Raw genomic sequence first — 12,880 nt, forward strand, 5'->3', positions numbered from 1 at the left:
AGGAACAGCTCCCCAGGGTTTTTTGAAAGTCATTGGAAGAAGACCGCCAGTAGCGCTTCCCATCCCCCCTTCCGTTTGTCGCACCTTTTATGTGGTATGTTCCCTTGTCTGCCAACTCAAGAGAGAACAATTTTGTTAAATATATTTTATTATCCTATATTTTATGACGTTTCGAATCTTAGTGGCTGAACTGTTTTCTTTATTTCTTGTTCTTGGTATATGATTTGAATTTATTAATGGTTTAATATCTATTAATGTTTTTACCAATAATAAAGCAGCGGCCAATTTTATTTCCAAATAAATATTTTAAATTTAAAATTTTGTTTATTTTGTATTTTGTTATGTCCAGGCGAATATAAAATACTGCCTACGATCCCATTGTAGGGCCATACTGCTGCTCTTTTTTTATAATAGAATCCTTTTGTTTGGAGGAAAAACATCACTACTAACCCTAAACTCTCACCCCACCATGAAACACCATGCTTTAGGGATGTAATGCTACCTTAGAGGTCAGATAACTTGCCATCATTGAGAAAACAATAAATAGCATACATTTTAAAGGAAAATATTTCAGGAAAATCCATATCATCTGAAGCATAGGAAAATTTAGGCGATTCAGCAAAGCAATCATCTAAAACATAGGAGCATCAACCAATATCAATCAACAACAGAAATGCTTAACCAGGTGACATTTTATATTCTGGAAAGGCTGAGTCCAAATCCAGACCTTAACTTGGTTCAGATGCTGTGGAGTGACCTGAAGACAGTTGTGTATACAAGGTATCCTAAAAAACGCAGTTTACCAAAACATTTAATAAGGCCCAATTGTCTAAAATTCCTCCTAAGATTTCTGCAAGCCTAATCTGCAGTTACAAAATGTTTGGTGCAAAAATGAGCTCCTCAAGGGCTCTAAATTCCAATACAGCTTTCCATAAATTTTCTGGACTCGTTGTTTAAACAATGGGATTGATTTATTAGAGAGGAAAAACACTGTGCACTTTGCAGAGTGCAGTTACACTCTGCAAGTGCAGTTGCTCCACAGCTTAGTAAATTAGCAGAAGCTCTGCTGACTTCCATCATGCAATCATGTGCAAGCAAAAATGCTGTTTTTTTTTTTTTTTTATTATTATTTTCCTTTCACGTGATTGGGTACTCTTTGCAAAGTGAATCCTTACCTCATTTACTAAGCTCTGGAGTAACTGCACTTTCAGAGGGCAACTGCACTTTGCAAAATGCACAGTCTATTTGCCTTTAGCAAATAAACCCCAATCTGTTCAATGAAAATATGAACGAGAGCACCTATTTCTGTGTTGTTAGGTAAAGTAGATTTGTTTAGATTTTGTCTAATATTGTGCTTGGTTGAAAACCAGGCCTTATGTTATCAGCCATTCATGCAGAAATCCAAGTAATTCCAAAGGGTTTACAAACTTCCTTTGGCAAATGTATATTCCCGCAAGTTATATATTTAAGCAAATTATAAACTGTGAAGGAAAAAGCAAGTTACCTTCGGCTGGAGTGAAAACAGATATGTTGGCTCTGGGCCCAACACCTGCACTTGTTTCTCCGCTGATATATGCATCGTAGGTTGTGAAAGGCGTAAGGTTAGTAAAAGTAAACTTTAGATCTTTTGTACTGTTGTCTAGAATTCGACCTGATGAAAAAAGACATCTGATGGTAAGACAAAGGAAATGATTCACATAATCATCTTAATTAGTGTCATTCATTTTATATCACTATTTTTCACGGTTTTACAGCAGAAAATGACTTCCCAGTTCAATTACCCATGTCCTCAATGTGAAACACAAAAAGGTCATTTAGGAAGACAAGCATGTCATTTTCCTTTTGTCGTGATACCATCTCCAAATGTTTGTGGCGTTCTTGGTAACTCATGACTGAGTTTACTGATATTCTGAATATGGAATAAGAAAAATATATCTTATACTGGGCTTAGGTACCAGTTGTGACAGATCAAAAGCATCTGTATAGGCCCATAGCAGCCAAACAAAGTCCAGCCTGGACAGAAAAAGAAAATTGAAATTTGGTTGGTTGCTGTAGACCAGGGGTCTTCAAACTATGGCCCTCCAGTTGTTCAGGAACTACAATTCCCATCATGCCTAGTCATGTCTGTGAATGTCAGAGTTTTACAATGCCTCATGGGACGGGTAGTTCCGCAACAGCTGGAGGATTGTAGTTTGAGGATCCCTGCTGTAGGGGAAGCAGACCACTAAAATGTAAATGAAAAAAAATCCAGAGCTCCAAAGTGTATCGAAAACCAAGAAAATATTAAATAAATTGCAGCTTACCAGTCCTTGGATGTAATAACTGCATTAATTTTCATTTTCTGGATTATTTTTTTTTTTTTATATACCTGATGCCAGTAGCATACCTCCTTTCCTAGTTTTACAAGTAACAGGTACTTGCTTACTGGACTGTATCTATGGAGCATCAGTGTTGGCACCCTAGGACAGCAAGTAATTATAACTATAAAATATCTCTCCATCTTTTGTCTCCGTACGTGTTCTGTTTTGTGAACCCAGGCAGGGCTGATAGCAATGCCTGAGATTTCAGAGCAGCATTATCAGCTAACTGCAGGAATTTAGAAGCTAACAGCATTTCTGGCAGGATCAACAGGTAATTTGTTGCACTTATCGAAAAATATAACAAAATACTTTCAATTGCATGTTTAAAAGCTACATTCCCCTTTTGGAACATTTTAGATGTTCCAGCTTCTGCCACCAGTTCCCCCAAATCCCCCCCCCCCCCCACACCCCTAGTGTGACAGTGGGCAGGGAATCTTCAACCCTTACCTGCTGTCACTTTTTGAAAAGAGTGCAGCCGTATGGGGCTCCATCTACACAGATGCATCATTCATTCACATTTTCCTGTGAATGAATGAACTACAAGTACTATCAGCCCCCGGCTTGTAGTTCTGAATGAACTGTGAGGGTGCTGGTAAGTGCTCTCGTAGTTCATTCACAAGCCTTGTAGCTTTCAAACTGACAACCCATATGGAAGTACATGTAGAAGGCTGTAGGGCTTGTCTGCAGAAGCCTGGCATTTCACCCCTAATCCACTGATCAGGGGTGAAATGCTTTTCAGGCTTCTGCAGGAAAAAAAAAAATGCACTTTTTTTCTGCAAAAATATGTACATTTATTATTTTTTTCTGGAAAGGTGAACTTCCTTCTGTTAAAAGAATAAAAAAGAATTGGGCTTAGGGGTTTCATGCACTTGAACCTATGGTTACAGGGCAAAGTATCATTATAGGTTGATCTAAATGCCCCCTCTCCATGGCTCATTTTCCCTTTCTGTTTGCTCCCCCATAACTCCATATGCCCACCAAATAGATAGTTATATATCTAAAGATGGATAAACACTAGAAGAAATCCAAATAAAAATGTATACAAACATTCATAGGAAAATTTGTAGGAATATCTCATTACACTTGAATGTCATTTGAAAGTAAAGGCCCGTACACACGTACCGATCGTCGGCATACAAACGTCGGCGGACGAAAGATCTGCCGATTGTACGCGTGTTAGTATGGTGCCTCCGACAGATGTCTGCGCACAATCCGCGGACAAAAGTCTTTCGTGCAAACATGAAAATTTTTGTCTGCGGACACCAGAACGGACGATTGTTCGCCTGTCAGTACAGAATTCGGCCGACAGACCGCAGATTTGCAAGACTGGGCATGCTCAGAAAATTAAAAACACAGGGAAAGTTAACCATTACATGACATCACTTCTGCAGTCAGCTGAAGTCTGCAGACAAAATTCTTGTGCTGTCCTTGTGCTGTCTTTGCACTTTTCAACAGACACCGACATCCCGGGGAGAAAAGAGGAACATTTGTATGCCGACCATCGGTACGTGTGTACGGGGCTTAAGTCAAGATTTTGTTTGCTTTTAACATTCGATTTTAAAACGAATGGACTTTACCGAACAAAAACCATATAACCTGTCAGAAATTCATACATTCAAGAAAACTTTTCCATCTTGCTCCTTCTAATTTTCTCGAAGAAATGGTTTTTTGGATCTTGGCTGGAAGGGAAAATAGTAGTTTCTGCCACCATCCCAGGAGTATGATTTGTCAATTCGTGATGCCTCAAGTCAGGTATGGGATTTTAAGGGCAGGAGTAAGACGAGTAAACAGTAGTTGTACAATTTATAAGTAAAATTTATTCACATGTATAATTTATACAGAGATTCGAGTGAGTTAATGGGTAAAGTCCCATTGTGATGGTGAAGAGAAAGTAGTAAAGTGTGTTTACACGTAGAAAAGGTGACTTTAAACAAGAATAGTGGATGGTCCTGCTCTGCTGTTCCTCATATCAAAGAATGGGAAATGATTGCAGAGAGGGGCCTGATCGGTATTTCCGACATGTTTCGGCCTATAGCGGCCTTTATCAAGGATGTTACCGATTCTAGGAGTAAGTAAAAAGGGTTTGTCAGTGGTAGCAATATAATAGTTCAGATTTAAATATATGCAAGGTTTGTAATGTAACATACATATTTTTTGTCCACTTTCTGGAGTATTGCTTTCCCAGATTTTCTCCGGGAGCTGCAGGAACAATGCTGTATTGGGTGAAAAAGGTGTGATTTGGTTGTAGTTGAAACCACAAGTAAAGACAGGGAGGGTTTTTTTGTTGGTAATGAGTAATAAAAAGTATAATAATAATTACTTCTTGGGCCGCGTTTGTCTGGTCCAAATGGTTCAATGTGGCTATGATATAAAGATTTCCACATTGATAGAGGTCATCTGTGGTGTTTCCACATTGATGGAGATCATCTGTGGTGTGGGGTATATAAGGTATAGTATATAGTAAAGGATGTGGCTTTTTGTAAGATAATACATCCTGGGGGTGAAGTGCATAATGGTTAGAGACTTTGAAAATGTATAAGGAATTTAGACTTGGTGGGGAGATGTTTCCACATCTTCACCAGGTCTATGCTTACGCTTAGTAGAGAGAGTTTCCGTGTAGTGTCACAGCATGTTGCCTCCAGGTCCTGTCCTCCCTTGATCCGGGAGAGACTGAAGACTTGGAGGTGTTCCCCGGCCTTTTAAAGGCTGTCGCACATGCGCAGTGATGCGCTGTGTGACGCCTGTGGGCGGTGTCCGTGGTGTAGCAAGAGGTGCGCCTGCGCACGGCAGATGCTGCATCCCTTGTAGCCATGCGGACGTGCCCATACGGCCGCCGACACGGAATGAAAGCCGCAATCCCCGGCGGGATTATCATCAGATTTACCAACGAACACCAGGAAATCAGAAATATCTTTAAAAAGAATTGGCCCATCCTCATGGAAGAACCCAGCACCTCTAAGTTCCTACCACAACATCCACCCATCACCTTAGGAAGGCAGGCTCCTTACAACAACAGCTAGTATGCAGTGAATTTCAGGAAGGATCTAAAAGAGACCCATGCAAGAACAAAGGCACCTTCCCCTGCGGAGGCTGCGACCAATGCCCTGTTATTCGTCAAACAACAAATACTATTTTACCGAATGGAGACCCATTCCAACCAAAACATTTTTGCAACTGTAAAACCAGAGGAATAGTGTATATAATGACCTGCGAATGCGGGTCCTTCTATATATGAAAGACCCGACAGGAATTTGGGAAAAGGGTCAATCAACACCTCCAGACCATGCACATTGGCAATTTCTATGTGCCACTAGGCAGACACGTGAGGGATGACCACAATTATAAAATGCCAAAAATCAACTTCATGGCCCTGGACAGGATCCATATCCCGCTACGTGGCGGGGACTGGAACAAAACGTTGCTACAATTAGAAATGCGCTGGATCACACTTCTCAAGGCTACTACCCCACCGGGGTTAAATGAAGCTCAAAGCTTCCGTCCATTCCTCCCAGGCTTTTCCTCCGGCAAAAAAGACTAAAATCTATATCAATAGATTGTACCAATCATTTGAACTGACCAACCAAAATTGACACTATTTTGTCATCCAACCTCCAATACATCGCCAGACATGATGTGATGATGCCTGACCATAGAGCCCCCCCCCCCCCCCCGACCCGATCCAGACCTTCTCACATTCTCTCTCCTCTCATTATTATTATTGCTGCAATAAGACACTGCTGATATAATCATGCTTTGTTTAAATCTTTAATTTTTCCTTTATATGTACTCAACTGGTGAACACACTCCTGTGCATTGTACCACCTCAAATATACTGTTATGACACTGTTCGTCCACTTTTCTTTTTTTGCCTATTTCCAGAACTCTAGGAACTCCCGGCACGGAAAGCCCCGAATCCTCTCTTGGATCGGGGCAATTTGAAGCCGATCGGCGCACCTCTTGCTACACCACGGACACCGCCCACAGGCGTCACACAGCGCATCACTGCGCATGTGCGACAGCCTTTAAAAGGCCGGGAAACACCTCCAAGTCTTCAGTCCCTCCCGGATCGAGGGAGGACAGGACCTGGAGGCAACATGCTGTGACACTACACGGAAACTCTCTCTACTAAGCGTAAGCATAGACCTGGTGAAGATGTGGAAACATCTCCCCACCAAGTCTAAATTCCTTATACATTTTCAAAGTCTCTAACCATTATGCACTTCACCCCCAGGATGTATTATCTTACAAAAAGCCACATCCTTTACTATATACTATACCTTATATACCCCACACCACAGATGATCTCCATCAATGTGGAAACACCACAGATGACCTCTATCAATGTGGAAATCTTTATATCATAGCCACATTGAACCATTTGGACCAGACAAACGCGGCCCAAGAAGTAATTATTATTATACTTTTTATTACTCATTACCAACAAAAAAACCCTCCCTGTCTTTACTTGTGGTTTCAACTACAACCAAATCACACCTTTTTCACCCAATACAGCATTGTTCCTGCAGCTCCCATAGAAAATCTGGGAAAGCAATACTCCAGAAAGTGGACAAAAAATATGTATGTTACATTACAAACCTTGCATATATTTAAATCTGAACTATTATATTGCTACCACTGACAAACCCTTTTTACTTACTCCTAGAATCGGTAACATCCTTGATAAAGGCCGCTATAGGCCGAAACATGTCGGAAATACCGATCAGGCCCCTCTCTGCAATCATTTCCCATTCTTTGATATGAGGAACAGCAGAGCAGGACCATCCACTATTCTTGTTTAAAGTCACCTTTTCTACGTGTAAACACACTTTACTACTTTCTCTTCACCATCACAATGGGACTTTACCCATTAACTCACTCGAATCTCTGTATAAATTATACATGTGAATAAATTTTACTTATAAATTGTACAACTACTGTTTACTCGTCTTACTCCTGCCCTTAAAATCCCATACCTGACTTGAGGCATCACGAATTGACAAATCCTTCTAATTTTCTCATCACTGCAGTTGAAAACGAACATCAATTTGACCCATTAATAATTACAAAAACATTTGACAACATTCGTACAATGAAAAACCTCAAACTAAATTCTATTAGTGCTTATCCAGCTTAATTTTGTGTATGGGAGCTTTTTTCCCTCCTCCTCCACTTGTTGCACTGCGTTTTTTATTTTTTGAGACTGACAATTTTTTTTTTTTTTGCGACTGACAATTTTGAAAAAAAAAAAAGCAATATTTTTTACTTTCTGCTCTAAAACCTATCCAATAATAAAATTGAAAAAAATCTATCATCTTCATAAATTTAGGACAATATGTATTCTGCTATATGTTTTTTGCAAAAAAAAAAAAAATCCCAATAAGCGTATATGGATTGGTCTGCGCAAAAATTATAGTATTTACAAACTGTGGGATATTTTTATTTATTTATTTATTTTACTAGTAATAGCGGCGATCATCGACTTATAGCAAGGCTGTGATATTGCGGCGGACATTCAGACCCTAACTGACACTTTTTGGGGACCTGTGACACTAATACAGTGATCAGTTCTAATGCACTGTCACTATACTAATGACACTGACTGGGAAGGGGTTAACATCAGGGGTGATCAAAAAGCAAACATAAAGGAAGGAAAAAGACAGCTCTGGTGTAGGAATGTCCTGACAATCAGAAGGGGGCTATTTAGACCCGCAATCTCGACAGATGTACAATTAAGAAGTAGGCAAACGCACACAGACTTGAAAGTAGAAAACGATAAAATCCATTTATTGAAAGTCCAAAAAATCCATAATGACAAACCAGAGACAGGAGACAATACAGTTGAAGCGTTTCACGAAATTATATTCGCTTAGTCATAACCGATCAAAGGGTTAACTGTGGGTCTAGCCAGTGTTTTACTACTATGTGAGGTGCTTGTACTAGGGGAAGAGATGGAATGTATTCCCTGCTTTGCTGGGACACAAATTCCATCCTTTCCCACCTGTCACAATGGTGCTCTGCCTTTTTTTACATAGACAGATCGCAGTTCTGTCTCTCTGCCTTATGAGCAGCGGGTGTCGGAGGACATCAGGTACTGTGCACCTGCCAATTGGCTTCCACTGTGTGTAATCACTGAGAAAGCAAGCGATTGGCGGCGCACATGCGTGCCGCCTATCCGGTAGCGTTGGATCATGTATATACTGTATATACGTGATCCAGTGCATTGATGCCGCCCTGTAGCAGTAAAACTGCTATAGGGGGAACCTTAAGTGGTTAAAGGAACGGTTCCAAGAAGTAGCGGCAGAGTAAAGAGTGTCCTCTAATTACTGCTCATCGCTTTTTCTTTTTTGGTTTTGTTTTTGTTTTGCTTTTTCCACAGCTTGCAGTGTCCTGTCCAAGTTTGTTTAGCAATTAATATAAAAAAAAGGCAATCCTTAGACCATTTATTGAGCCAGAAGAGTAAATGTTGCTGTGTGCCTGGCTGCCAACTGCACTAGTGGGTAAAGAAACCTGTGGAAAATCAGCAGGCTTTTTTGGGGGTGAGCGCTATACAAGTATAAGGTTATATACACACTTATTACATTGAAATTTAGGTTACAGATAATGTCCATTACGTAAAAAAATACTATACATCATGCTGCTGGATAGGACACTACCTCACACTCTATAATCTGTTGTTGCCTAGTAAAACTTTACTTCATAAAATAACATTTCCGATATGCTTAAGTGGAACTATAGGCAAATATTTTTTTTTTTTTCATTTTGTTTAGAGTAAGTTTTTTTCGCCATTTGTATCCCATTGCTGAGATTTCCCATCACTTCCTGTCCCATAGCCAAACAGGAAGTGAGAGGAAATCCTTGCAAATTAAAGGAATTTTTTGGGGACCCCCAGGTCATCAGAACTAGTGTCCCGATTGGATTTCCCATATATTATCGTTCTGGGGACAGCCCAAAATTTGGGATTTTCTTTTAATTTCACTTTCAATGACAATGGTAAACAGGACAACTAGAGAGGATGAATCTCCTTAATGGGGACAGAGATATCAATAAAAACCAGCAGGGGTTCTAGACCACCCCCACTCTATTCAAACCTAAACAAAAAAGTTTTACCTTTAAACTGTGTCAAAATCCACATTTACATGTGATGATACAGTATCTGTATTTTGATACAACCAATTGTAACAGAAAAAAATAATAGAAAAAGCCCACATAATAAAAAAACAATAGCTAAAAGTATTATTGTACAAGTAAATAATGACTTCCTTCCACATACCAGATGGACCATACAGTTCAACCCTGTAGCTAAATTTTCCTGTCACAATAGTTGGAGCGTCCCATGTCACAGAGAATGACCTTGTAGTAATATTGCCTTTAATCAGATTCTGAGGGGGGTCTTCAGGCACTAGGAGATGAAAACAGAATACAATATATACTTTAGCTTACAAGAAGAAAATAGATTATTTAGCAGGCAATACAGATATTTCCAGGTGACCTAGGTGAGATTTCAGTTATGGTTTAGTTAAAGGCTTGATTTAGTTGGGTTCCAATTCAATTTGCCCCTAAAAAGTTTTTGAAAATATTATAGTATTCAGGTCACTTATTTCAGGATTAACTAGTAAAACATGCTTAATAAATGAAAAATAAAACCCAGAAAAAATATTTCCAGGGAAGGTACAAGTGTAAAAACTAAATAAATGATTAAAAATCCCAAAAAAGTAAAATTTAAGTCTGTTTAAGAGCTTTATAAGGAGTGCCATTACCCATGTTATAACACGTATTACCACAACGTAAGGTGATGCACTGTAAATGTGCCTTAGGGTCCTTGCACATGATGCGCAGTCCGTTCTCTGCTCAGCGGGGATCGATACGCTGATCCCCACAGAGCAGACGGGTGACAGAGCTGTCAGATCCCCGCTGTCATCTATGGGGGAATTGGATGACAGCGGACCGTCTGTCCGTTCTCATCTGATCCCATCCAATCCGCTGGACGGATGGAAAATAGGGTTTCTATCCGTCCAGATTTCACGGACAGGATTGGAAGCGTATAGCAGCGGGTGTCAGCGGAGATGTCTCCGCTGACATCCGCTGCCCCATAGGGATGCATGGAGGATCCGATCAGGTTCGCCTGAAAAACTGACGGATCTGGTCAGATCGTTCGTGTGAAAGGACCTTAAGGCCCCTATCACACATACGGACCATTTGTCCGTTTTTCATCCAGATGTCGACAGATGAAAAATGGATATCAATGCATGAAAAAAGGATGATGCCTGATCATTCATTGACATCCGTTTTCATCCGCTTCCATCAACATCCCTATTTTTCATCCGTTAAAAAAAATGGATCGGATGAAAACGAATGACAACGGATAAAATACTGATGACAAAGGATTAAAAATAGATGACAACAAATGAAAAACTGATGAAAAAAGATAAAAAACTGATGATAAATGTAGCACCCTCCAAGATAGGTGCTAGGTAAAGTGGGCCTTGTCTGCTTATGAGCATGGCCATGATTTTCAGCTAGGCTGGCATGTGTTCCCAGGTGTGCCTGTTGAGTTGTGGAGTCTCTCCACTGTGTCCCAATGAGGGCTCTCATTGGGCAGTGGGGGAAACCTGACCAATAGCACACCAGGGCTTGTATCCATCCTGGAAGGGCCGTTTCTGTCACAGAGCATTCTGGGAGGGGGTATAAGTCTGTGGGGAGCACATGACAGGTTGTCTTTGGTGGAAAGCAGAGTCCCGGGAGGGAGAGTAAGGCTGTCTTCCTCCTGACAGGAAGGATTGGGTATCCCAGGCGGCTTGCCTGAGGGGGTACAGGGCTGAGCTGAGCTGCAGAGAGGATCCGGTGTGCCAAGGACCAGCGGAGCTGAGAGGGGTTGAGTTTCAGGAAAGCATTCCAAGTCGGGAGTACTGCAAACTGCCCCTGGCGGTCTGCCTAGTGAGAGGGGACCGCTCTGGAGAAGGTCAGAGGGATCCAAGAGCTAGGTAGCTGATGCAGGAGGAAAGTAAAACTGGTGCCATTTTTGACCCTGAAGAGAAAAAGGGTGCCAGACACTGACAGTCACAGTCAACTAGTATTCCCTGTTCACTCAATGGGCCTCTGTACCACGAGTCACAACCTGGAAGTGCAGAGGCAGTGCATGAGTAAAAAGGGTACTTCCCTCTTTCTTTATGTGACTCCAACTAGGAACTGATGTATTAGGTCAGCATAGACATGTGCAGATAGGTTTCGGAAATATTTGCTATGTTACTAAATTTTTTTAGTTGATTTGTTTCAGAATTCGGTTTCATTTCATTTTGTTTCGTTTATTAATCTTCTAATGAATTCTAAATTTTCTGAACAATTCAAATTCAAATCTGTCAAAAAATGATCAACCGATTTGAATTCCGTGTGAAGAATAGCTGATTTTTAAGGAGCAGGCCGTTAATGTTTACATTCCAACTGTCAGTGGGGAAGCCCGCTGACAGCTGATGAGTCATTGGTTAACAAGGATAATGCTGCCGGCTTCCCAGCCCACTTTTTAACAACCAGCTATTCTTTACACAGAATTCAAATTATTGGTCTGTCATTTTTCAAATTATCAGAATTTCGAATTGAGAATTTGGAATTAGTTAGAAAATGAATATATGAAATGAAATTAAACAAATTTCAACAAAATTCACAACTATTTTATTCAGAGATTCAGATACATCCGCATCTCCGAATAACCAAAAATTTGAAACAAATTGCACATGTCTAGGTCAGCATTTCCCAACCTTTTTTCAGTCACAGCAACCTTTGAAAGTATACAAAACCATGAGGCACCCCATTTCCCAACTGTATTGATTGGACTAAAGGAAACTGTAAATAGCACTGGATGATGATGCCACCCTCTCTTTGGGGGAGACCCACCTTCACATTAAAACCATCCACTTTAAATCAGAGCCCCCATTACATCACATTTACATCAGAGTCCCTTTATTACATCAGAGTATACCCCTTTATATCAGAGTCCCGGCATTATATAAGAGTCTCCCCATCACATCAGAGTCAGCCACCTTCAGATCAGAGTCCACCCATCACATCTAAGTCCCCTAGAACATCGTCCTCCATTTAGATTCGAACCTCTCCCCCCTTTACATCAGATTCCTACTTTTACATTGGAGCCTCCCCCCCACTTCACATTAGAGACCCCTATTACAGACTCAGCCCTCTACACATCAGAGTCCCCTGTCACATCATCATTATTTTAGAGCCCCTTCACAATACAGGTTCCTCTTGATATCAGACTCTCAGCCTATATTACCATCTCCCCTAAACATCAGATCCAACCTCCTCATATTAGAGACTTCTTCACATCAGAGTCCTTAACCACATTAGCCCTTCACTTTAGAGCCCCCCTCTTGACATCAGAGCCCTCCCTTCCTATAAGTGTCTCCCCCTACACATCAGAATTTCCCCCTCTCCCCCCCGTCATCAGTCCCAATTTTAGAAATAGAGTCCTACCCTCAAATCTTCACCATGACTGAGGCAGAGAAGGTATA

The 12,880-nt window shown here is 40.8% G+C and overlaps 1 protein-coding gene across 3 annotated transcripts in view; it reads right to left on the reverse strand.

Annotated features, from left to right (window-relative positions):
• Positions 1–12,880, reverse strand: part of PTPRQ (protein tyrosine phosphatase receptor type Q) — a 451,882-nt gene that overhangs the window by 267,679 nt on the left and 171,323 nt on the right. For all 3 annotated transcript variants that reach the window (XM_082257134.1, XM_082257133.1, XM_082257132.1), the window contains exons 25-26: positions 9,631–9,759; positions 1,505–1,651 (exon numbers count right to left, since the gene is read on the reverse strand). In XM_082257134.1, the coding sequence (XP_082113260.1) occupies positions 1,505–1,651; positions 9,631–9,759 (276 nt within the window). The remainder of the gene's footprint in view (positions 1–1,504; positions 1,652–9,630; positions 9,760–12,880) is intronic.

This window comes from Pelophylax lessonae, assembly GCF_965119305.1.
Source record: "Pelophylax lessonae genome assembly, chromosome: 4".
Classification (NCBI taxonomy): domain Eukaryota; kingdom Metazoa; phylum Chordata; class Amphibia; order Anura; family Ranidae; genus Pelophylax; species Pelophylax lessonae.